Below are 26,832 nucleotides of genomic sequence, written 5' to 3'. Positions count from 1 at the left end.
CTCCTCTCTGTCTGCAGACCCTCTGTCTGTCTGCAGGCCCTCTGGCTGTGTAGGGGACTTCTGCTGACTGAACAGAGCAGCATAGACAACCTTGCAGCTCAGCAACTGGGCACTTTTTAGAGGATTTTCAGCATCTTCCTGGCTCTACCTCAGTTTCAGGCTCCAATTAAATTGAGATCAGTGGAAATCAGAAAAGTCTTCTGTAATCAATAACCTATTCTTATCCCAAGGAGCTTGCCTAAAACCATATAGCCAGAAAGCAAGGGCTCTAGAAATCACATGCGGGTCAGTTGATTTCGGGGCTGCATCAATGACCGCTAATTTTCACTGCCTTTAGGTTCCAGGGCACACGCTTGAAGTATTGGTACCCTGTGGTAAAATCTTTCTTACAAGTCTTGTTGTGTTCACAACAAGGGGTATCAGCTCCTCACACCCCTAGGTCCTGTGTTTCCAGGCCGCTGTGTTTTAAATAAAACGCATCTGCGCCCCTTGCATTTCTAGAACCTTCTTTCGCCAGCTCTGGGGCCCACAGGAAAGCCTTTCACCTGTCCCTCCCTTTCTGCATCTTTTTGGCTGCCTGTTTTCCTGGCCCCTATAGTAGGATGGTGGGCTTTTTCTATTGTAATTTTATGATTCTATAATTTATTTATCATGCATTATTGTGCCTCTGCAAGTGGGGGCGCTTTATAAATAAATGATCATATTTATTGTTATTAATAAAAGAAGCGGCCCACAATGCTCCAGGAGCCCTGGTCTGCCTCCATAAATTTGTGAATTGAATAGCAGATCTTACCCGGCTCACCACCGCTGCCAATTCTCGCATCTCACTGTTCATGCCAATAAATGCACTCAGAGGTTTCAGCAAGCGTTCCTGGTGAGAGGGACAGAGTGGCTGGCGCTATGAAACTGCTTCATCATTCAGGAGGGAGAGTGTGCGGGGTCTTAGAAACAAACAGGGACTACACGAGGTTTGGGCAGTTTGAAGGTGGAGGAACATAGATCTTGGTCACTTACGGAAGGGTCTGGGTTACTTTCGAAAGTGTTCAAGGCAAGTTCACTGGTGGCCCCTTTGATAGCATCTGTGAGCAGCCCCCGGAAGTCAATGATTTGGCCCTAAAAGGGAGCAAAGGTTTCTTAAGCCATAAAAACAGAGGACCACAATAGCCTTAGTAGCCATGGATCTATATCCGTGTATGCGAGGCAAAGCTTGTCTGAAGGGAAAGCTGAACTATTGCTGAATAACCAAATGTGTTAAGTCAGGACTGTATTAAAAAAAAAACCCAAAAGACAAACAAACAAAAATAATACCCAAATAATTCTTCAGGATGGTGTTAGATGAGTAAATTCATGGACTTTTGCATCCCTGACACCCACCGTCTGCTTCCTCGTGTGGTTACGTGCCCTGTCTGACCACATCCCTTTAAAACATCGCACACACAGGAAGAACCCACTGGGACAGGGATAAAGATAGGTCCCGCAGAGGACAGCCTGGGAACAAAAGGGTATGCAAGGTTCTCAGGCCACTATTACCCCTGCTAGTGGTGAGTGACATTTTAATTTCTGTGGAGGCAAGCGGGGGAAGTTAAGCAATTTGCCCAGGGCCATAAGACTAACAATGGGCTGAGGCCAGGACTCAAACCCAGATATTTGATTCGGAAATGTCTTCTGTAGTGTCATGAATTTGAATTTCTGGCCCTAAGTAACTGCTGGCGCTCTTACAGAGGTTGTTGAACCCTTGGGACTGCCTAGCGGATGTTGGCCACTACCAGCAGCCCTTTCAAAGTCACACTTAACTCTGATTCTAGTCTAGCTTCTGCGTCCTGGCTGGACACTATGGAAGGGATCCAACCACAAGCTCTCACTGCTACAGACAGAAGCCGCCCCGCCATGCCATGCTGGCCGTGATGGACAGCCCCCGAAGTAGGGAGCCATGGCCTCCCTCCTCAGGTTGCTTCTGTCCATCATTTGGCCATGATACGAAGAGTAACTACCATAATCTTCCATGCTCCTGGTGTTGTTTCCCTCGGAGTCAGGACAGGGCATCAACAGAGCAGGTAAGACACACCTGCAATGCTTACAATCACCAGTGTTAGCTGCATGCTTATTATGTGGCCGCGGAGACATGAGGAGCTCCCTTCACCCTCACATTTAAAGCAGGTAGTATTGTTCCCATTTTACAGATTAATAAAATCAAACCCCATAAGGCTTGACCACAGCCTGACCACTGTGGCGCTGGACAAGCAGACTCCCAAGCCTGTGCTCCAAAGGACAACACACTTCAAAAAGTTTCAGCAAGGCGCCGGGATCTGAAGCTAGAGCTCCTAATGTAGTGATGAGAAACCCTCTTAGGGGGAGGTCCCAGGCACTATCACTCAACCCGTGAACATCTGAAAACCAAAGGCGGTGGGGGGGTGTCTACCTTTTACCCTAGCCATTTCTACTAGAAACAGGATTTATGGCCAGACTATTTCAAAGGGTTAGTGCTGGTTTACACAGTCCCTTCCTTGCCACTCACTCAGTGTGAGGTGTTCACAAGAGACTAAAGCCACAAAACTGCTGGGGGCTAAGGATTTGACAGAGGAGGGGAGGACCAATTCCTGGTGGGAGGCAGCATCACCTCCTGCAGCAGTCAGCTCCCTGAGGCCTGCCAGGGAGCCCACGCAGGCCCATAAAGCAGGCCCCAAGCTTGGCCGGTCAGTGGGCCTGATAACCCTTCCATCACACACCACAGTGATTAGTTCATCTACAGTGCAAGCCGCAGCCAACCCAGCAGTCAAGTTCAACAACTTGACTGGAGGAGAAGAGTTAAAGAAGGACAGCCTGGAGGATCCCTCGGGACCTTGAGGTGCTTCTCCTTGTCAAAGGTCCACAACCCCTACCTGTTACATCCACACCATGCAGGGACTTTCCTCTTGGAGAAACTATTGTTTACAGAGTCAGGCCTGGGTTTCACCAGAAAGATGGAGAAAGGGCTAATGGTGCACACCTTTAATCCTAGCACTCGGGAGCCAGAGGTGGGGGGATCTCTGGGAGTCTGAGGCCACCGGAGCCTATATTGGGAGCTCTATGCCAGCTAGTGAGACCCTTGTTTCAAAAAAAAAAAAAAAAAAAAAAAAAAAAAAAAAAAAAACACAAAGAAGGAGGAGGAAGGAAAGGAGGAGAGCAGAAATGTCTGTTGAGCACAGTACCAGCTCTAAACCAACTCATCTTCATGCTTCACAAATCATCACACAAGTCTGGAGCTGTGGAGCTGTGTTTCCAAGCGGGCATCAAACAACCACCCTCGGTAGGGCCCAAAACAAATGTTCATGGGACCCTTGGGGCTGCCCTTCGCTGGCTCACTGTAACGTAGCACACCAATGTTTGTCACGGTCATCAAGGCCTTCTCTGTACCCATTTCTGATGCTGGGAGCAAATGCCAGGTTTTGTGGACGGCACACAAACACTCTACCACCAGATTGCACCCCAGCTACTCACTTAAGCAGAAAGGAACATAGGACCCTCTGTCTCCTGAACTCCATGTGCAGATGAGGAGACAGTGGTCCCTAGAGAAGGCCCACACTAGGTCATCCTTCCAGGAAGGAGAGGGCAGATCAGAACTGCATTGGGGGGTCTGATCTTCACCTCACCTTCCCTCACAGCAAACCTTTAATACTTCTGTTGTTTGGCAAGAATCATGTGCTTTCTTTTCCTTTTCCCAGAGAGAAACAAACAGCCCTTTCCATCCTAGAACCCCAAGTCCCACTTACTCTTCGTGGGTGGGCCTTCTCCTCTGTGCTGTCTTTGTGGATTTTTGATATGTTCAGGCCAAAGTTAGCACTGTCAATTTGAGTGTTACTGACACCCTCCTGGAGAAATAGGAAGACTGTGAGAAGCTGGACAAGAGCAGCTGTGACCCTGGCTCTGCCTGTCCATCCCCCACGCAAAACCTAATGCTGGGTACCAGCTTCTGTAAAATGGCGATCTGGTCAGCTTTTCTCAGGTTGCCAGGACCAATTAACCATGTCCCTGAGCCACGGGGAAGGGGCTAATCCCAGAGGCTGAGAAGACTACAGGCCATGGGCTCTGTGCCTGTGGGAGACACCCGTCCTCAGCCTCTCCCAAGCCCGTCCTCAGCCTCTCCCAAGCCCATCCTCAGCCTCTCCCAAGCCCGTCCTCAGCCTCTCCCAAGCCCGTCCTCAGCCTCTCCCAAGCCCGTCCTCAGCCTCTCCCAAGCCCGTCCTCAGCCTCTCCCAAGCCCGTCCTCAGCCTCTCCCAAGTATCTTTTCTGGCTTGTCTTTTCTCCTCTGGCCAGGGCTGGCCATTCAGCACAGTCACCCAGCTTCCTGTGGAACTCACCTGTCCACATCACCTCCCTTCTACCTCGGGCACAGCCACAGACCCTCTGCCAGCCAACTGAATCCCATGACCAGCTCTTCCCATCCCACTAGCCCTCAGCAGTAACTTTGTCTGTTCCCACTGGTCCTTCTCTGGGATGTTCTGCCTAGATAAGAAGATCTGGATGTAGAGCTCCAGAGGCAGGAACACTGATTTCTCCCATCTGCTGGGCCCACCTCTCTTGCTACAAAGTCTAGTGTTGGGGTATGGGATGAGGACTAACCCTACACACTCTGCAGAAACCCAACAGGAGATGCCGAGGCCCAGCTGTGCCTCAGACTGTTCCTGGACAACACTGGGGAGTTGGAGGACATGCCTGGATGGGGAGACATGCTTTCTGCACTTACCTCAACCACAAGAATCTTACCAGCCAGCCCAACACCATCCAATACCCTCGCCCCAGCTGAAGCTAGGGAAGGAGCTAGAAAATCTAGGAACTTATCCATTTTTTTCTTTTCTTTCTTTTGCTCCAGAATACTAAAACTAAATCTTTAGTATTCAGGGACCTCTACAGTTTAATTAACTCATATAGCAATTTTTAAAAAGAGAACTTCAAAAAACAAGTAAATAAGCTATTTTTCTTGAGGCCACGTGTCAGCCAAGTGTGGTATTACCGACATCAAGCAGTCACCTCGACCTGTTTAGAATGTTCCTTGACAGATCTGGTGTCCCCTGTCTTCACTGCTGAAGTTTTGGGTCGAGGCTTCTGCTGATATATCTTAGGAAGATTTTGACAATTGTCATTCATCACCCTAAGGAAGGAAACGAAAACCTTCAGGGAAGTATTCTTACCATTTAATTCAAGGTAAGTAAATAACTAGTTTAACACATTTAAAGAAAGTTCCATCTGACCATTTACTTGTTTTATCTCACCAGGCTCCAACTCGCTCCTGTCTACTCACTGGGATCCTCCCAACTAAGCTAGAGGGCCCAACCCGACCCTCCCAGAGGCCCAACCCAACCCTCTTCCATTCTCTCTCACAACACAGGGTTTCCCTACTTTCACAGGTTGCTTTAGTTTTCAAAAACCCACCATATGAATAATATTTTTTTTTAATCTTAAAAAAACAAAACAACGATAAACATTGCTTTAGACTAGCCGTTCTCAGTCTGTGGGTCTCAACCCTTTTGGGAGTCAAAGGACCCTTTCACAGGGGTTACATATCAGCTATCCAACTTACCAGACATTTACATTAGGGTTCTTAACAGTAGCAAGATCACAATTATGAAGCAGCAATGAAAATAATTTTGTGGTTGGGGGTCACCACAACATGAGTAGCTGTATTAAAGGGTCGCAGCATTACGAAAGTTGAGGAGCCCTGCTTTAGAAGAACACTCCCATTGTTAGCACCTCATTTGGACCAGGGAGATGTGTGGGTGGAGAGAGGAAGCGGCCCTTCCATTCAAGTTATGAAATGTCAGAAGACCCAGGGCTCTGTCTGGGTTGTAACCCTGTATGCTGAATATACTTCCTCTGTGTAAGACATCTCTTAGCGTCAGAAACATCAAAGGGCCTACAGGCTGGAGAGATGGCTCACTGGTTAAGAGCGCTGGCTGCTCTTCCAGAGGACCTGAGTTTGGTTCTCAGAACCTGAAACAGGCAGTTCAGAACTGCCTGACTCCATCTCCAGGGGACCAGACACCCTCCTCTGGCCTTTACAGGCGACTACACCCAGATATACACAAATACCCATAAATATGTAATAAAACGTTTTGCAAAGAGGGCTATGAAAGGACAGCAAAACTTAGCCCATGTCTACTGTCACATGCCATTCATCTTTGCAAAACTATTTCTCATCAGTATATTCATTTCCAGAAAAGCACACTAACAGGGCTGGGAACCAGAAAAGTGGCTAACTCCGATAAAGAAGGGAAGGGACAAAGGGAGTCTACGGCGAAGGGTGTCATTATAGTCATAGCACACACATCTGAATGTGTGTCACACACCACAAGGGCAGAACCCTTTGTTCTGCACCTCCTCATCAGTAGACAAGGAAGAAGAAGAGGAGGAGAAGGAGAAAAAGGAAGGAAGGAAGGATGGAAGGAAGGAAGGAAGGAAGGAAGGAAGGAGGATAAAAAAGGTTATCAGATGTTTGCATTTGGTAATGGAAGACAAGGTCAGAGGCATGCAGGGCCTTCTTAGGAGGCCAGCATAAGTGCTCTCTTCTCTCAGCTCTTTGCAGGGTGTTTACTGCAGGGATGGCTCTCATGTTGTACAGGATCTCAGACAGCTCTGTCTCAGTTCCGGTTCATTATGGAAGAGAAAAGTTGATCATCTCTTGTATAACCACCATGTCAGCAATACTACCGGTGTCCACACTCTCATGTTCAACTCATGAGAAGTGGACACAGACCATTCCTAGGGCATCTTTTTTCATCTCTAACTTAGAGATAAGATAATCTGTCTGTCAGGCCTTCTGCTGGCACAAAATGAAATAATCATGAAATGAATATCAAGCGTTTTATACATGCAAACTCTACTAACAGGTTGGTTTAAATGAAGTTATAGATAACACAGACACACAGACACACAGACACATCTCAACATCCATTTGTGTCTTTCCAAGAACCAGAGCTCCTGTCTTTCCATTCTGACTTCCCACTAACAGCAAAATGAGCTACAAAGTTTGCTTTACTGACTCCAGACAAAAGCCCCAACGATTATAAAATGTTTCTGAATACAGAACCCGACTTCTCCTGCCCTAACCTTACCTATCAGTCCTAGCTCAGGAGAATTCTACGGAGAAGGTCCAGCCTCTTGCTAGGGTTGGCAACCTGACTGGAGAGGTGGCTCAGGGACTTTCACCAGTACTCATGTGGCAGCTCTCAGCTGTCTGTGACTCCATTTCCAGAGGATTCCATGCCTTCTTCTCTTTTCTACAGATACGCATGCAGGCAAAAACACTCATTTAAAAATAAAAACGTCTACGGCATTAATGGGCCACACCTGGGACATGCCAGATGCCAGTGAGGCTGTTTTCAGAGAAGTTAAACTGGGAAGAGAAGACCTAGCCTAAATGTGGGCAGCAGCAGTGTTGTACTATGTGGGGATATGCTGCTGTGGTTGGTTTAATAAAGGGCTGAATGGCCAATAGCGTGGCAGGAGGTGTAGGCGGGACTTCTGGCCAGGAGACATGGAGAGGAAAACAGGCGGTTGCAAAATGCAAGACAGGTGATGCCACATAACAGAGTTTAGATGGATATGGATGGGATGATTTAAGTTATAAGAGCTAGTTAGGAAGAAGTCTAAGCTAAGGCCAACTTTCATAATTAATAATAAGTCTCTGAGTCATTATTTGGGAGCTCGCTAGTGAGACAAAAAAAAAATATTTATTAAACAGCATCCCATGGGTTGGGTTGGGGTTCTAGAATTAAAAAAAGAAAAAAAGGAGAAAGCCAACTGTCCTTTTTCTGCTCCCTGGCCACCATGCTTTCTCCAGCATGACAGAGTACATCCCTCCTCCGCCAAGCCGCCCTCTGCAGTGGTGAGAAAGCAGCTAACACAACTCTTAGCAGGGCCGAGGGGATGTCCAGTGTGCTGGCCACACACTCCTAGATGTTCCTGTCGCGGGCTGCTAAAGCCGCCTGGCTCCAGATCCCTCCTTGCCTTGGTTAGCTGCTCGCTGCTCACTGTCTTTAGAGCAGACTAAACCTGCCTCCTGAGACCACATCACACCTCACTCAAGAGGAGCTGCCCTACTGTTAACTTCAATTCTAGCCTTGGATTTGGCAGTGGAGAAGCTACTTGTTAGAGTCCATGATCTTAGGCCCATCCCACAAATTCTCGAGCCTTCTGGGACCCCAATCCTGTCACCTGTCTCATTAGATAACGTCTCTCCCTTGGCTTATCACCAGATCCGTAACTGGGAGAAATCTCTGGTGTGAGGCACAAAAGTAGGAAAGGACACTTGGATGACTGATAGCCAACCTGATGGCACACCCTGTTACTGAGCGAGTATTTCAAATAAAACTATGCCCAGAGCAGCTGCAGAGATGGCCCCGTGGCCAGGAGCACTTGCTGGTTTGTGCTGCGGAGAGCACTACTGCCTGTAATCCAGTTCCAGAGGATCGAGTGCCCTCTTCTGGACTCTGTGGGCACTGCACACATGTGGTGCACATACATGGTGCACACACGCACACTCACATGTGGTTAAAACACTCTCACACATAAATAAAAGTCTTTTTTAAAAGAAAATTCCACAGTGGCAAGAAACAATGTCCACTGCTTTCCTGATTCTCCTCCCTGACTAGCCATTTGGTGTTCAAGCTTTGTGCTTGCTGTATACAGACATCAACCCAGAAGAGCCGAGGAAACCCCAAGGGGCACAGGTGTCAGTCCCTCCCTCCCTTTCCTTCGCTCACCAAGTATCTACCAGGTGAAGTGCCCTAAGCACACAGCAGGCATGCATTACTGAAAAGCAATCAGAGCCCGAGTACATCCCAAGCCTGGCCTCTTAAAATGCGCTCACTGTTGCTACTCACAAGTCATTATCGTTTGTCACCAGAGACTGACCAGCTTTGTGGGAACTACAAATAAGGCAATAGCACCTCCATCAAGACAGTGCAGCGACACTGTCCTTTCAGCAAAGCAGTGGTGGCCTCAGGCAGGACTGTCCTGAAGAATGTATGGCTCTGTCCAGCACTGTTACAGATGACGTACAGAAGAGATGATGCCTACTGGAGATGATGCCTACTGGAGATGATGCCTACTGGAGATGATGTCTAGTGGGGATGATGCCTAGTGGGGATGATGTCTACTGGAGATGATGTCTACTGGAGATGATGTCTACTGGAGATGATGTCTACTGGAGATGATGCCTACTGGAGATGATGCCTACTGGAGATGATGCCTACTGGAGATGATGTCTACTGGAGATGATGTCTAGTGGGGATGATGTCTACTGGAGATGATGCCTAAGGAAGATGATGTCTAAGGAAGATGATGTCTAGCAGGGATATCGGGATGACACCTAGCAGTCCTGGTGAGGTCTCTGGGTTCTTCCTTCTCTGGCTGGATACAAGGAACTGAATTCACAAACTGAGACACTGGATGAGGCCTACAGAATGGCCACCTCTCAAGACTTAAGCGCTTACTATCTCAATCTAAGTTTCCTTTCTCCAGCACATTCTAAGATTTAGAAAATAATGCTTTTCATTGCCTAAATGAGCATGGAGTGCAGTTCTTTCCAGAATCCCACTTACATTTTACCCTAAGCTTTTGGCTTTTTTACATTAGCAAAAACCTACTGCCCCAAGCCAGCCAACCCTGGGGAATATTCCAGAAGCTACTCCTTCTTTATAAAAAGCAGTGATGAGAACTGGGGGGTCAATCTTTTAACCTTAGGGATCCAGACTTTCCAAGCCACATGGCTGAGAAAGACTGGATATCACTGAGTATAATTTTCAGTGACCTGGGAGACTCTTAAGTCCAGGCAGTGGACTCAAGAGGGGACTCTGAGGTCACATGGCCTCAGTCTGGTGTTGCTGGCAGACAGTCATGGGGCTGTACTGGAGACTCTTTAGGAAACAGACTCTTAAGAGTGAAGTTGATCAGGCTTGGCATGGTGGTGCACACCTTTAATCCTGTCATTCAGGAGGTTCAGGCAAGTGGATCTCTGTGAGTTCAAGACCAGCCTGGTCTGTAGAGGAAGTGCCAGGAAATCCAGGGCTGTATAGAGAGACACTGTATCAAAATGAGAGAGAGAGAGAGAGAGAGAGAGAGAGAGAGAGAGAGAGAGAGAGAGAGAGGAGAGAGAAAGTTAAGCTGACCAAGATGAATCACCTTACCTTTTGCTCTTCCCTCCATTTCTTGTCAGTAAATTATTTTCTACTGTGGAAAAACAAACGGGGGAGGGGTGAATATAGTCTTAGAGAGCAAACAAACTTTCAAGTACATTTTTCTTTCACAGTGTTCTTATATGTCCTTACGATGTGTGCTACAGCTCTCTGGACCACAGACAGCCGTTTTGACAAGCAGACAACAGGAGGGAGTCACAGTTTCTCGGGCACTTAGAGCCACAAAGATGTAGACACCCTGGCCTCAGTAAGTAAATGTGTCTCAGGCCCCACGTTGTGGGAGGCTGGCTTTATGGCTTTCCACTCCACTGAGTTTTCCTGAATTTGCCACTGTTTTTCTGGGTCACATAGCACTCCAGAACTGCATGAGTCTGACAGGAACATTTACTGAGTCACATCTGCCAAGTGACCTTTAGAGTTAAGCCACTGTGTTCAGTGTCACTGGGGAAAGTGAGTGCTAAGCTAGGACAGCGACCAGTTTCCTGAGACCGGGCTGGGCTTGTCTCTCGGTAGGAGCCAGTGCCCAGCTCAAACAACCAGCCAAGCCACTGAGCTCCCAGCTCTTCACTGGAAGACAGCTCAGAGAAAATAAAAAGATAAAATTAAAATCGCCGACCTCTTCCAAGTCTAGATTTGCCCTGGCTATTTTTAATTGATGTTCCTCTCGGTTTCCTGGTCCCTACATGAAATGTTAACATCTGTGGCTTAACAAGTGCCTTGTAAACAGGACAACGATCTCCCTTGGTTTGTAATTACTTCCCCTGCTTACAGACTTCTAAGTCAATGACACCAGAAACCTAGGACCTCAGCTTCGGAGCCTCACTCTGACTGCTGACCTATCCTGCGTCTCTGCATTCTATTGATCAGCATCTGGATTGATGGCTTTCAAAAGCATTTCATTATCTATACATGAGCTATTAGCTTCACCAATACTCATTTCCATGTTATTTTCAAGGTAGATAATAGGTCTTCCTAACAAGAAGATGTCTTCTGTCATTTAACGTCTTCCAACAGCTCTCTCCATCACTCCAGAAGTCAATGCTGGTCTTTCTTCTAAAGAGCACCTGCAATACACTGGGGCTTTGCTCTCATTACCCTAAAACATAGTCCTCAGACAAACACCAGCAAGACTAAAGGAAATCAGAACCCAGGCTCTCATGTTTGAATGGCCAATTCTGGGTCTGAGATCAGCTCCACATCTTTCTGATCTACCTGGCACGGGAGGGTACCATCTAGCCATGTTCCTGGGAACACCTTTTGTTGGGAGAGGGATAGGCCAAGCTGGTAACTAACTTTTAATCTTCAGACCCCCCCCCACCTCCCTGATACTGGGGGTACAGACATGGGCCACCAGAAACACCATTCTTAACAATGGGATGAAGCACAAAGCTATGTACCTGTGTCTGGCGCCTTTTTAACCATTTTGGGGTACTTCTGGAACTTTACAAAATAATAGCTCTCATATTCCATCAAAATTGTTTCCAGGTCAACATTGTCACAGACTTCAAAGCGCCGTAATCCCAGCTTAGTCTCTTCCTCCAAAGCATTCGCAGCATCGATGTAGCTGGCAGTTTACAGGAGAGAGAAGATTAAGTCTGGGTGGAAGGAGTAAAGGCGAACCAGGGCTGCAGATGCAAAGAGTCAATACAAAGAGCAAGCAGACAGGAAGCAGCATCGGCATAAGAGCTTCTGCAGGGAGACTTTTCTAGAGGAAGGAACCTTACATAGCATTTGTTTGTTCATTTTGGGTTCTGTCTTCTTGGTTTTGTTTTGGTTTTTGGTTTTTAATGCTGTTGTATAGGGGTTCTTTGATTGCCGGTGGTTTTGGTTTTAGTTGGTTGTTTCAAGGACAAGGTTTCACTACATAGCCCAAGGTGTCTTAAAACTCATGATCCTCCTGTGTCAGGAGATTACAGATGTGTAACTGAGCCACATGTTAAATATATCCAAATACTATCCCACCCAATGGTTCTGTCTGGATGTTACCTGCTTCGAGAGACATCTAGTGATGTTACCGTTGTCCAAAACAAGTTTGAAAGTGCTTACAGTCAAGTAAGTAAGTCAATTAGGGAACTATCTTTAGATTGCCTTCCCTAGTTTTCAGCCAAATGTGGGTGTAGCTGCTGCATTTGGTTACATTTTGTTGCTGTGGTAAAATGACATGCAGTTAAGTATGGACTTGGAGAATGTCATTGTATTAGCACAGGCTTGCCAATTATCACAAATTAACCACATTAATTAGAGATGTTAACAATGAGGATCTGGGATAAAGTTCAGTTATAGAGTGCTTTCCTGGGGTCTGCTGCCAATATTGAAAATTACACTATTATTACAACAATAGTATTGTTAGTAATAGTAGGCTAGGAAACAGGTGCGGAGGGAGCATATAGGGATTCACTATACTTTCTGCTCATTTTCTGTAAACATGAAACTGTTCTAAAACTAATGTTTAGTCTCAGCTTCTGCAGGGTCAGAGAAGAGAGACATCATCATGAACACGTGCCAACATACCCTTCTTGTGTTAAATAATGCAAAATCAAGATGAGGAGATTTTTTCGCCGAGCTTCTGTTCTCATCTCATACTGTGAACAAAGAGGAAAATTTAGATGGGACAACAGAACACAGCAGCGCTTTGTAGAACGGCTTAGCGGTAGAGTCAAGCTGTCAAAACCGAGCAGCCTGTCTTAAAGGCTGGCCAGCCTCTACGGTCTCAGAGGCTGCATAAAGTTGTTTCTCCACTGCCTGTGCTTTCTTCAGTCCAGCGTCTCATCAGTAAATCTAAGAGACACTGACTTGAATTACGATGGCATGTGACTAGTTGAACTTAACTGCTGAGCTAGCCAGTCTTTTATTGCCTAAAACCAGAAGGAAATAAATACACATTCTCCTGCTGTTTAGACCAGGTTAAAAAAAAACATGGTTACAAAATAAACTTGTGGGGGCTGGAGAAATGGCTTTCCAGGGGGCAGGTGTTTGAGCTCTAGCCCAACCTGTGGGCTCACAAAGTCTAATGCCAGGAGAGCCAATGCCCTCTTCTGGCAGGCAGGGGTACTGCATGCATATGGTACACAGACAAGCAGGCAAAATGCCCATACAAACAAAACAGTAAGATAAATCTTTAAAATAAAATACGCTTGTGTTCTAGAAATAAGCTTGACAGTTGGGCGTTGGTGGCTCATTCCTTTAATCCCAGCAGAGGCAGGCGGATCTCTGTGAGTTCGAGGCTGTCTCGAAAAACAAAAACAAAAAATAAATGAATAAAAAGGAAATCAGCATGCACATGGTAATATATCTTTAATTCATTCAGAGACCAACCCAGTTCCTGAACCAACTCAGTTATGGATTCCTGAAAGCCATGGCCATACATCAAGCACCCAGACTGGCCACAGAGAGAAGCAGGACCACTAAAGGGAAATTCCAGCATAAGAAGGTCATCATCCACTGGATGAATTTGCCTTTGTTTGCAGTGCTAATGTGCACATTTAATATTCTGGGATTTCAAATTCTCCTGATGTATTCTCTACATATCTATATCCAATAGCACTTCTCCTAATAGGAAATAACTATCCTTATCTAAAGAGACCACAGGTAAGAAGTGTGTGTGTGAGTGTGTGTGTGTGTGTGTGTAAATAGCCTCTGTGTAGACCAACTTAGGCCGTAAATTCTATGTACGTGGGCTGGCGATGCAATCAGTTAGTAGGGCCCTTGCTTAGCATAAACAGAGAGCTGGTCCCAGCACTGCCTTAAACCCAAAACTGGATGAGCCAGTACATGCTTGTAATCCTATGATTGAAAGATGGACACAGGAGAACATAACTCAAGGTCCTCCTCAGCTACATGGGGAGTTTGAGACTAGTCTGGGCTGCAGGAAACCCTGTTTCGAAAATTAAATCTACATACAAACTCTCATGACACACATGACCTTCATAGCTTTCTGAAAACTAATGTTGTTATGAAATAAAAGCATGCCTATAATTAATGATTCAAAAGGCAGTAGTTCTTTTTCCTTTTTCTTTTTTGGGCATATAGCCCAGGTTGGCTTCAAACTCACTATGTAGTTCAGAATGACCTTGAACTCTGATCCTCCTGCCTCCAATTCCCAAGTGCTAGAATTACAGGCAACAGGCACCACACTCATCCACTTTTCCCCCCTTTGAGTTACTGTCTATGTAGTAAAATATATGCACCTGTTTAGGTAAGAGACACTGAACACATTTGCACGTCCACCTGCCATCTTCAGAATGCCTTCATCTCCCTCAACTGAAATTTTCTGTACTCGTTAAGCACCGGAAACAAAAACCAACTAAACATAAAGCTGTACATGACCTGCTACACCAGTGCTGTGTATAGACTTGAAAGAATCAAAGTCAGAATACAATAAGATGCTTGCACATCCATGTCCACTGAGACACTATTCACCACAGGCAAGTCGTGGAGTCAGTGGGGTAGCGGACAGTGTGTGGTGTGGGATCCGGCACACTGTAATTAAGGCATAAGGCAAGGCCTGAGGGACCCTCTTGCGATGACGGATCCATTGCATATCTGTCTGTTGGGGTTGTTATATGGCTGTATGCATTTGTCAGAACTCTTGGAGCCAAATACCAAGGAGAATAAATTTTTCTATATGTTAATTTTTATGAATAAATTTAAGAACAAATTATAGTTTGCAGGAAATTATCATGCTAAACAAAGTAAGTCGGAATCAGAAAGCCAAATGTCACATATTCTCTCCAAAGAATCTAGTTTTTGTTTTTTGTTTTTAAGCAGGATAAGGTAGTGCATGCCTGTAATTCCAGCACTCAGAATACTGAAGCGGGAGGGCTGTGGAAAGGTCAGTCCATCCGGAGCTACCTAGCAAGACCCGGCCTATACAGCAAGACCCTGACTCAATAAGTAAATAAGAGACAATGTAGGGCGAGCAAGGGACCTAGCAGGAGGGAGGCAGCTGCTGAGACAGAGGGTTATAATGCTGGGGAACAATATTTCAGGTGAGTACCATTTGTCTATGCTGCATTTGTTTAACTCCGTGAGGCTGTCATTCTGTCTAGAACACCTGATGGTCCTAATAAAGAGCTGAACGGCCCATAGCGAGGCAGGAGCAAGGACAGGTGGGGCTGGCAGGCAGGGAGAATAAATGGAAGGGGAAAGGAGGAAGAAAGAGGAAGAGGAAGGAGAAAATCAGGAGAGGAGGAGGCCAAGGGCGGGCGGGCGGGCGGGCACAGAGATAGAAGGGGAGGCAGATGGATTAATTTACAATAAGAAAAACTGAATAGAAACAAGCCAAGCTAAGGCCGGGCATTCATAAGTAATAATAAGTCTGGTGTGTATTTATTTGGGAGCTGGGTGGCTGGCCTCTTGAAAAAAGCCCAAAGGGCGAAAACCCCTGACAACATTATAAGGGTGGGTATATACTTAAAGTTCATTCCATTCGTGGGTGGAAATGTCACAGTGAAGCTCGCTGTCTTCCATAATGAGGTATGTGAAAGAAAAAGACTTTCAAGGTAGGCAACAAAATAAGAGAGAATGGAGAATTCCCCTTCTGTATAAAGAAGTATAAAAATACATGTGATTATGATGTGCAAAGGGATAAGGCATTGCTGGCGACTGTTTCTTCTACAGCAATGTTCCTCCATGAGGGAACATTCTCTCCAGGAGCAGGGTTGTGACTCAGGAAGTCAACAAACTTCACAAGCTGAGACTTGCAAGAGCCACCAGGGCCCCTTTCCAGAGTGACAGTTGCTGGGTCAGGACAGTGAGCCTCGGACCTGCCATCTGCGGGACCGATGGAGCTGGAGATCTTCACGTTAAACAAAGGTAAGCCAGAACCGCAAAAACAGTACCGTATTCTTTCTCTGATCCGCTCGGAACTGCCTGCAAGCTGTGCGGAGAGCTCCGGGTTGCAACTTGCCGGAGTCCTACGTTGGGGTGGGCTCTGCGGATGAGCTTTGGCTCATCTCTGCTCCTTTACGTTACCCCTCACCCATACTCCTGCAGTAACCCAGTAAAACTTAGGTTCACCGACCTGGACTTCGGCGGTGCACTCATTACGTTTTTCTGCATGGGTTCCCTTTCTGGAGGAAGTGTGTATGTGAGTGTGTGGGGGTGGCATTGTGTCTCTCTGTGAAAAGTGTTATACAACCTACATAAGAAATAAACTGGGAAAGGGTTAATTATAGGAGAATATGGCATTGACTTTTTATTGTAGACTTTTCTGTTCGTTTTTGAGATAAGTCTCTTACTGTGGAACCCTGGGTGACTTGAAACTTGCGATGTAGACCAGGCTGCCCTCAAACTTGCAATGACTCTCTTGCTTCTGTCCCGAGTGACAGACAGTATTACACACATGTAGATGTGTGCCAACCCATTCTACAAACAAGCTATTGTTTGCAGCCCTGCTAGCTTTGAACTCTCAAAGGTAGATCCTTCTACCTTGGTCTACCAAGCCCTGGGATTTAAAAAGTGTGCTATTGCACTGAGCCTTTCTGAAAATCAAACTGGATTGAAGCTGGACAGACAATTTAGGGATTAAGAATCCATGCTGCTCTTCCAAAGGACCAGGGTTCAGTTCCCAGCATCCACAGTAGTCCTGTCTCAACTGCCTGGTGCATACACATGGTAGTCTCTCTCTCTCTCTCTCTCTCTCTCTCTCCCTCTCTCTCTCTCTCTCTCTCTCTCCCTCTCTCTCTCTCTCTCACACACACACACACACACAAATAAAAATAAATCTTAAGTGCACTCTACAATAATCTTAACATTCATTCACAACAAGTTGTACCCAGTGAAGAACACAGAGGACTGGAGAGCAGGCTGAGCAGTTTAATGCTCCGGAATTAAAGGCCTGCACCACACATCATTGGCTTGGGGGGGGGTGATCTATAGGAATATGTTCTGCCATAATATCTTCATATTCTTTTCTTCTCCCCAAGTTCACACTTGGGTATGAATTGCATTTCTATGGGCCATGTCCTTCATTTTCTTCTCTAGTCCTTTCTCTGTGTGATTCAGTCTAGAACATTTCTGGGGTGAGTTCTTCTGTTCACTAATCTACTTACATCATCTAGTGAATTTGCCATTCAGGTGCAGTACTGTATGTTTCAACTCTTAAAGTTCCATTTTATTCTTTGTTTTGCTTTTTTAAAGACAGGGTCTCACTATGTAGACAAGGCTGGCCTTGAACTCAGAGAAATCCACCTGTCTCTGTCATCTGAATGTTGGGATTAGCCAGGCAGTGGTGGTGCATGTCTTGATCCCAGCACTCAGGAGACAGAGGTAGGTGTTTCTCTGAGTTTGAGACCAGCCTGGTCTACAAAGTGTGTTCCAGGACAGTTAGGGCTACACAGAGAAACTGTGTGTCAAAAAATAAAAGGTATGCGCCACTACAACCAACTTTCCATTTTATTCTTCTTATACCTTGTGCTTTTCTCCTTTTTTGTGGTCATGTTTCCCTTCTGATCCTTAAATATATTGTGGCAGGATACTATTTATGTGGAGTTCTTTCCTGCTTGTGTGACTATGTGTGTTTCTGGTGCCTTCAGAAGCCAGAAGAGGGCATCAGATCCTCCAGAACTATGGTTACCATGAGCATCCTGGGAAATGAACGCAGGCCTCTGTAAGAGGAGCAAGTGCTTCTAATTGCTGGGCCATTCCTCCGTAACCATGAAGGTCCTGGGGACTGAACTCAGGCTGTCAAGCTCAGTGGCAGGTGCCTTTACCCATCCAGCTACCTCTCCAGCCTCTGCTGTCTTTTAACATAAGGTCTAGACTGAACCAAATCTTCCAGGCAGTCCAGGCTGGCCAGTTTACCATGTGCTTCGATTAGAGCAGAAGGTGAGCGTTTCATGGCACTGTTTGAAACAGTTTTATTTGGCAGACAGAGTAGCTATCTTATTGAGGTTTGTAGGGGAGAGTGCCAGAAGTAGGTTTTGCTTGGGCTGATTTTGCTTGTCGTACATTAAGGTTTCTTCACACGGATTTGGTCAGAACTCAGACATCTCCCAAAGACAGAGCACTGAGGAGTGTCCCGTCCACAGTTCCCGGGTAACTGGTCTTCTCAGCCTCACACTGAGTCTGCCACGTGACTTAATATTCAGCCCAAACTGAGGAATTATGGGGATGCTAATCAGCACAGATCTCTTCTCCAAGACTCTTCAATCCCCAAATCCATGGTAAGTGGCCCAGACTCCAATCTGACAGTCAAGCTGCCATGCTCTCGGGGGCTCTGTCCTGTGCCTTTAGCCAGGCACTGCTCCCAAATAGAAAATTATTTCTCAGCACATTGTTGAAAGTCAGTGGTTCATATTTAGTTCAGTTTCCTTTGCGTGTGTGTGAGTATGTGTGTGTGTGTGCGCGTGCACACGCGTACACTCACGTGCATGCTAGAGATCCATTCATGTATCTTTCTCAATTATTTCTGAATTTAGTTTTTTTGTTGTTGTCTTGGTTTTTATTTTTTATTTTATGTGCATTGATGTTTGCCTATTGTATGTCTGTATGAGAGTGTCAGATCTTGGAGTTACAGGCATTGTGAATTGCCACGCGGGTGCTGGGCATTGAACCTGGGTCTTGTGGAAGAGCCATCAGCGTTCTCAGCTGCTGAGCCGCCTCTCAGCACCATTGTTCTTGTTTTGTTCTTGTTTTGTTTTTTCGAGGCAGGGTTTCTCTGTGTGGCTTTGGAGCCTGTCCTGGAACTCACTCTGTAGACTAGGCTGGCCTCAAACTCACAGAGATCCTTCTGCCTCTGCCTCCAGAGTGCTGGGACTAAAGGCGTGCACCACCAACACCCAGCTCCATTGTTGTTTTTAAGACGGGGTCTCTCACTGAATCTGGAGCTTGTCATTTTGCCTAGACTAGCCAACCAACAAAGTTTAGGGGACCCCCTGTCTCTGCCTGCCCACCACCATATCCTTCTCTTTATGTGGGTACTGGGGATCAAACTTGGGTCCTTACAGCTAATTCTGGAACCAGCTATCACAGTTGACAATAGAAGGTTACACCAACTTTTTGAAATAAGGTTTTACTTTGTAGCCCTGGCTGACCTGGAACTTTCTATGTAGACCAGGTTAGCCTTGAATTCACAGATATCTGCCTACATCTGCCTGCATTCCCAGATGCTAGAATTACAGGTGTATGCCACTATACCCAGCCATAATCTAGGTTTTAAAAGTCCTTTTAAAGCCGGGCATTGGTGGCGCACGCCTTTGATCCCAGCACTCAGCAGGCAGAGCCAAGCAGATCTCTGTGAGTTCAAGGCCAACCTGGTCTACAGAGTGAGCTCCAGGACAGGCTCCAAAGCAATACAGAGAAACCCTGCCTGGAAAAAACAAAATAATAATAATAATAATAATAATAAAATAAAATCCAAAAAAAAAAGAGGATATACTGGGTGATGATATTTCTATTTCTTGGTGGTTAAAGGTAAAACCAACCAGGTATGGTGGCTCATGATAGTAATTCCAGTACACCGGCAGAGGTAGGAGGATCATCTACAGAACCCGTCATCTATAGAATGAGTTTGCCTATCAAAAAATCCTATCTCAAACCTCCCACTAAATAAGTTATTTGTACAAAAGAAAGCCTGTAAGGATATTTTAAATACAAAACCCGGATATTCATGGTGATGGTAATACGTCTCCATGGGTACAGCAAGATGCTGGCAAAGTGTTACCACTTCTCTGATAAGTACCCCTCTCCTGGTCCAGGTTTGCAAGAAGAATGCAGTTTGACAATAGCATTTCATTTATTTATGTTCTGAGTTTCTGTTTTGTTTTGTTTTAAAATATGGCCAAGCCAGTCAGCCCACGCTGGCCTGGAACTCACTACGTAGCCTAGGCTGCCCTTGAACTCTTAGCAGTCCTCCTGTCTCTGCCTCTAGTGTGCTGGGATTACAGCTGGGTGTCAAAACGTGCAGCTTTTAAAGCCACCGCAGTAGTTAATCTTCATTGTATAAGAACAGAGCAGAACATAAAGCATGAGTTACTTACAATTCAGCCTAGCTTTATGGTGATTTAGAACTTGTTTAATTAGTATTTAGAACTGAACATTGTTTATAGCTATTGGTATTTCAATAGATGCTTAAATGTTTTGAACATTTAAAGTTTAATAAGCCTCAGTTCTTTGAAGGGAAACACAGAGGTAATTAGATTTTCAATTACTTGAGTTTTTTTTTTTTTTGATCCATGCAATTAATAAAAGCTAAGGCATTTAACACTCATTTTAAGAGTTAGTCAACTGCTTCATCAATTAGCTAAACATATACTAAATAATTTTTAATGCAAAAGGCTCACTCTAGGCAAAGCTGAAACCTCTTAAAAAGTACATGACAAAGAAGTGGATGGCCCTTGGTGAGGGCCTCTTCCAAGCTGCAGATTGGGTGAGAAAAGGGAAGGCTGGTTTGCTGTCCCAGTCATTGGGAGTGTACACAGGAAAGTGTGGCCCAGGCTTTCCAAAGACCATCCCTGGGCACTAACCCAGTCATTACTTGTTTCTAATTGTGTGGGTACACTTAAAACACTGACCCTATTGCTCCTCACAACCTACCTGGGCTCAGAGCACTTTAGGGGTTAAAAACACAACTGGCAAAGGTATACAAATTGGATACAATCTTATTTTGTTTTTTTCTTTCTTTTTTGAGACAAGGTGCCATTCAGGTGTCTCAGGCTGGCATCAACTTCACCTTGTAGCTAAAGATGACCCTGAACCTACCTAAGATTACAAACCTTTGATACTGGACATGAAACTTAGGGCTTCTCTACCAACTGAGCTAGATTCCTAGCCCCTGGTTATAGTCTAATTTTAATTAAACAATAAATTTAAAATACTGTAAGATAAATCTGCCACCCAAAGACACCAACAGCCTCAGTATTTCATATAATCTTGTGATACAAACTTGAATTTATCAGTGTTCTCCAAAGAGACAAAACCTGCAAGATATACCATACATGCCTGAATGCATACAACACACACACACACACACACACACACACACACACACACACACACACTTTGGGGTAAAGGGTAAGGCATCTTGGTGTCCTAAGGTGATCTGGTTCTACAACTCACTTCAGATGCAGAACCTGAGCATCTCCAATGTCTTATGTAAAATGTAACTGTATTTGCATATAACCCATACACATCCCCCATAGACCTAAAGTCATCTCTAGATTACATCCATTATAAATTCCTAAAAGAGGGGAGAGCCAGAAAAGGAGTGAGTAGAGGAGGGAAAGCATATTAAGACATGCTACATTATTTTTCAGAACTGAGGGCATGAATTCTTTTGATGTAAACAACATGGCAAATCTGAGAACATCCTGGGCCACACAAGACACTGCTCTTAAAGGAAACATTCTGGAAATCCAAATACTGTTTCTGAATTCAGTGATGGAAATTCCTGGGACAGCCAATTCTCTTTATAATGAATTCACCTGTCACTATGTCCACCTTTACCCCTCCTTAGGACACCAAACAATCCTGGTACACCTAATCCTGAGCACATCTAAACATTGCTTTGGCGCCATCTAGGGCCTAAAACAAAACAAGGAAATAAACAAACAAACAAACAAAAAAGACTTGGATCTTTGTCTTTAAGCTTCAGAAAATTCATTTTTGAGAGTATGTTACCTACAGACAACAGGAAATAAATTAATGACCGTTAGATACTAGCTTTTAGTGCAAGCTCTATGGAGTCTGGACGTATGTCTGACCAGAAAGGGTGTATCTGCCGCTACTGAGGAAGACGAAGCAGGGAGCTCTGGCAAGAGCGCTGTGACAGCCGCCTCTGCCTCACTCTAGAGTTCCACGGCTTCCATCAAAGTTCCGCCTTTCCAAGTGTAACGGAAAGCCACTGAAAGCATCCCAGCCAAAGGGAAACATTCCATGAAGACTAGAGAGACGTAAACCCAACAGAGAATAGATTGAACCCTACCGAAACAGGGAAGGTGAGGGCTCACTGGGTTTCAGGATGCGGGTGGTAACATGGACTATTAAAGATAAAAGGTAAGCTACAGAATGAAGATCTGTTGATGTTGCCTTCTATGGGTGAAACTGTGGGTGACTGGGAACTCTGATTCGAAAAAACTGGGTTTATATTGTTGAATGATCTCAGAGTCAGAAGATGGAAAAGGTATAGGTGTTGATAAGGAAGGATGAAAATTTAGGTAATGAACAAGTGAAGACAGCGATACCTAAGACATCCCACTGACTGCGTCAAGCCGTCGACAATCGCAGCCTCCACACAGCAGCTTTCTAAGACATGGGCCCACTGAGCAGAGTGGTTTAGAAGTCGTTTGGGCTCATGAGACCAATTTAGGGCTCTGCTTTAAAAAAGAATTGGTGTGTTTATGATGCCAGTTTCACAAGACCTGTCCCAGTTTGTTTCAGCAAGTCGGCTTTATTAAGAAGCAGTGCCTCCAATTATGAGACAGGTAGTGCAGGCACAGTAGAACGGGCTCAAACACAACGCCTGAGTGAGCAAGTAGCCAAGGGCAGCCGACTCTCTAGGACTTGCCTAACAGAAGGTGTGAGCTTTTTGTGTGTGGTATTCTTGGCACTTCAAAAAGTAGAAGAGCTGGAGAGGTGGTCAGTGTTTGTTAAGAACACTGGCTGCCCGAGGGGTCAAGACAACACAAGGAAACCCACAGAACCAACTAACCTGGGTTTGCAGGGGCTCACAGAGAGGGAACGGGCAACCAGGGAGCCTGCATGGAACTGAAGTAGGCCCTCTGCACATATGTGACAGTTGTGTAGCTTGGTCTTCTACTGGGACTCCTAACAGTGGGAACAGGGGCTGTCTCTGACTCTTTTGCTGGCTCCTGGGACCCTACTCCTCATACTGTTGCCTTCCCCGGCCTTAATTCGAGGGGAGGTGCCTAGTCTTACTGCAACGTGATATACCGTATTTGGTTAATATCCATGTCCATGGGAGGCCTGCCCTTTCCACAATAGAAATGGAGGAGGAGTGGATGGGGGAGGGAGCAGAGGGGAGGTGGGAGGGAAAGACAGGGAGAAGAAGAGGAGGAGGAGGAGAGCATCACTGGCCCTGCTGTTTCGGAGGATCTGGGTTCAGTTTCCATCACTTACACGGCAGGCAGCTAACAAGAGTCTGTACCGGCAGTGCCTGGGGCTCAAGGCCCTCTTCTGCCCTCTGCAGGCAGAAACACTGGTGGCCCACAGACAAACGCAGTCAAAATACTCACACAGAAAATAAATACCGTTTAAGGTAGAAGACATTAGAGCAATGATTCATAACTTAGCTGCACAATGCATGGGTCACTTGCATGGGATATATATATATATACATACATACATACATACATACATACATACATATATATATATCCATCCCCTGAATAGGCGCCAGATGTCCGTGTTTTCCTAGCTTGAATTTTACTCATCTTTCCCCAGCACCCGAAGCACTGCCCCTACCCCACCCCCATATCCACAGTATTGTTCTCATGCCCGGTGTCTGCAATAGGGTAAGCTTTCAATTCATGTTCATTGTTGTGGAAATACTGCTTGCAGCAGCAGATGACCCAGACCACAGGATGTCATGGGATGTATTGTAAATCCACGAACCCCTCGTGTGAAAGGGTCACAGGAGACCCTGAAGGGGGTTGGGAGGAGTGATTTAATGCCTATGAGCTCTAGCCTTGATAATGACAAACCTAGAATTCTACCTTCAGGTTAGTAGGAGGGGGTTATTTGTTTGCTTTGGAGGGGGGGGGTTGCTTTCAATGATCTCATTTTTGTTTGTTTGTTGTTTGTTTTGTGTTTGAGACGGGGTCTCACTATGTCTCCTCCCTGGCTGGACTGGAACTTGCTACGTAGACCAGCCTGTTACTGCCTCCAGGACGTTGACGTTAAAGGCGCGCCTTAGCACGTCCAGTCCAGCAGTCTCATTTTGAGCACTTCCAAACTTATATCCAAAAGCAGCATAACCTGACCCTCAAAATCCAGTTTCCTTAACCACAATCCGAACGTGCAGCTCTGTTTCAAAAGGCTCAATGTCATCCCCAAGCCCTCCGCGGTTCGAACCCAGATTTATCCTGCGAGGATCACCACTTCAAAACCAGCCTCCTTCAACCAGGGGAACCTAGGGCCACTGCGCTTGCGCCACTTGAGCATCCGCCTCTGTCGCCATAGCAACCGGGGACTCGCGAATCTGCCTGTTGCAACCAGGGTTCCTGGCTCGAAGCTGGGTCTCGCTTGTTTGGGATGGCTTTCCTTACCGCTTCCCGCGCCTGGTGCGTGAGTTTGAGAGTCTGGTAAGAAAGCTCCATTAGACACTGAGCCAGGGCCCGCGAGGAGAGAAGAGGAGCCCGCCACCCGCGGACCGGTGTCTAAGGACAGCTGCGGGACATCCGACGCTCAACCAGCCCGCCCCCTTCGGGATTGGCCAGCCAATCACCGGCCTCAGACGGATTCTTCAACGAGTCAATCAAGGTTTAGCTAAACGTTTGATCCTGAGCGGTTGCGCGATCCCAGTCAATCAAGAGGTTGAGAGGGTGTGATTGGCAGAGCCGTTGGGGGCGGGCTTCGCGGTTGTCAGGGTCCTCCTGATTCGTGCTTGCCCTTGGCCTGGGCAGTTGTGGGGGCGGTTGTGGCCCAATGGCCGGCCTTTGACACCCGGCCTACGCATCAAAGGGCAAAGATTAGGGAGTTCCCCCAGCTTTTCTTAGAAATCGGGCTGGACCGCTACCAACACGCTGTCAGGGCATTGCAGGGGCACAGCCGCACACCTGGCTTTCCCTTCTGCCTTTGCAACAGCCCGGTGTCCGTCAGGAGTGGACACGCGTGGGCTCTAGGATTTCTGCCCTCCATTTTCTTAATATATTGACTCGTTCATGACTTCGTTGTCTTCCCTTTGTTTTCTTCCCCCCTTCCCTTCCTCGCTTTTTTTTTTTTTTAAGAAGCTAAAGTAGAACATTTTATTTTAAGATTATTTTATTCATGGGGTGTGGGGATGTCCATGCATGCCAGAAGAGGGCACCTGGTCTCACTGTCAAGAAGTGCTCTTCACAACTGTCATCTTTCCAGCTCCCCCCCCCCCCCCCCCCCCCGCTTCTTGCTTTCAACAGGGTCTCATCGTGCAGCGTTGGCTGGCCGGCCACTTGCTATTGTCACTAGGCTGACCTCTATTGCTGCGATCCTCCTGCGGTGCCATCCATGGGATTTACAGACCTGAGCCACTATGCTGTATCTTTTCCCTTCTTTCTTGTTCAAACCTTTCCTCAAATGTCCTCAATCTTTAAAAAAAAAAAAAAAAAAAAAAAAAAAAAAAAAGTTTTGCCTTCTTAACTGTTGAATTGAGTTGCCTCTTAGTCACTATGAAAATTCTGGAAGAACTAATTAGTCTTTTTCTTCATTTCTCCACCTCCCATTCATTTCTCAACCCACTCTACTCCAGTGCTGTTGAATTTTTTCCTATTTTCAAAATTCAATAACAAATTATTTTACTCTGTCTTTTTAGGGGAGGTGGAGCGGGAAACGGGGTTTCATGTGTGGCAGTCCTTCTGTGTCGCCCTCCCGAGTGCTGGTACTACGGGCATGAGCAACTATACGAAGGTTCTTATTCAAATGTGTCATTGTTCAAAACTATGTTAGTACTAATATCTTTATTAAACACCTATAGCACCCAAATACTATGTGGTTTAGAGGCCTGCCTCAATCTGTTGTGCTATGCTTTGTTGCCCTATGAAGCAACTGTATTTTTTAATATGAGAATGTATGTGTGTCTGTCTGAGTGAGTGTGGGTACCTGCAGAGGCCAGAGATGTCAGATCCCCTGAAGTCAGAGTTATAGGTGATTGTGAGCTGGTGCTATGGGTGCTGGAACTAAACTCGGGTCCCTAGCAAGAGCAGGATGTGCTCTTAACCACTAAACCATCTCTTTAGCCCTGCATTTTTAAAAATTGAAGGTACAGGACAGCCCTACAGGAAGGAAATATTGGTCCCATTCTCTCAGAGTCTGTTTAATTGCTGCACTTACGCACATCTCATAATTACCATGGTGCTTATAATTTTATTATTACATCTGCTGTGATGACCTGTGACTAATGGTCTCTGATGTTGCTATTACAACTCTTGGGGGGAGGGGTATCTCAGACTGTACCCCTATAAGATAATGAACTAAAGTAGTATATGGTATATGCATTCATATTGTCCTCTACTAATTGGTCTATGGCTTCCTAGACACACAACAATATTGAAATCAAACCAATTAACAATCTACAATGGCCTCTAAGTGTCCAACTGAAAAAAAGAGACCTCTGTCTCAGTTTAAATCAGACCTATGTCTCTCAGATTAAGTGAAGAAGATGTGTCAAAAGCCAACATGGGCTGGGTGTGTAGCTCAGTAATAAAACACTCGCCCAGCTTCTATGAAAGCCCTGAATCCAATTCCCAGTGTTACTAAACGAATGAATTGGCCAAGGAGGACAAGATAGGCGGGAAGCTAGAGCTCTTACACCAGTTAGCTAAGTCGTAAATGCAAAGGGAAAGTTCTGTAGGAAACAGAGTGCTACTTGAGTGAGCACACATGACAGGGAAGGAAGACAGCTCTCCTGCTGAGGACACAGAACAGAACAGCAAGCCAACATCTCATCCTGAGCAAGGCACTCCCTTCCTGTGTGTGAAAACCATGACAGCTAAGCAAGCAGCAGAG

At 45.9% G+C, this 26,832-nt stretch overlaps 1 protein-coding gene across 1 annotated transcript in view; it reads right to left on the bottom strand.

Annotated features, from left to right (window-relative positions):
- Katnal2 (katanin catalytic subunit A1 like 2) overlaps positions 1-24,481 on the bottom strand; it is a 51,528-nt gene extending 27,047 nt beyond the window's left edge. Inside the window, exons 1-8 of the mRNA XM_051202098.1 lie at positions 24,399-24,481; positions 12,685-12,755; positions 11,571-11,737; positions 10,165-10,207; positions 5,015-5,129; positions 3,750-3,848; positions 1,015-1,113; positions 794-871 (exon numbers count right to left, since the gene is read on the bottom strand). Coding sequence (XP_051058055.1) covers positions 794-871; positions 1,015-1,113; positions 3,750-3,848; positions 5,015-5,129; positions 10,165-10,207; positions 11,571-11,737; positions 12,685-12,755; positions 24,399-24,449 — 723 coding nt within the window. The 5' untranslated portion in view covers positions 24,450-24,481. The remainder of the gene's footprint in view (positions 1-793; positions 872-1,014; positions 1,114-3,749; positions 3,849-5,014; positions 5,130-10,164; positions 10,208-11,570; positions 11,738-12,684; positions 12,756-24,398) is intronic.
- Positions 24,482-26,832: the final 2,351 nt, after the last annotated feature.

Source organism: Phodopus roborovskii, unplaced genomic scaffold, assembly GCF_943737965.1.
Source record: "Phodopus roborovskii unplaced genomic scaffold, PHOROB, whole genome shotgun sequence".
NCBI classification, from domain to species: Eukaryota; Metazoa; Chordata; class Mammalia; order Rodentia; family Cricetidae; genus Phodopus; species Phodopus roborovskii.
The sequence above is the reverse complement of the archived record's forward strand: the minus strand, read 5'-3'. Positions and strand labels throughout refer to the sequence as shown.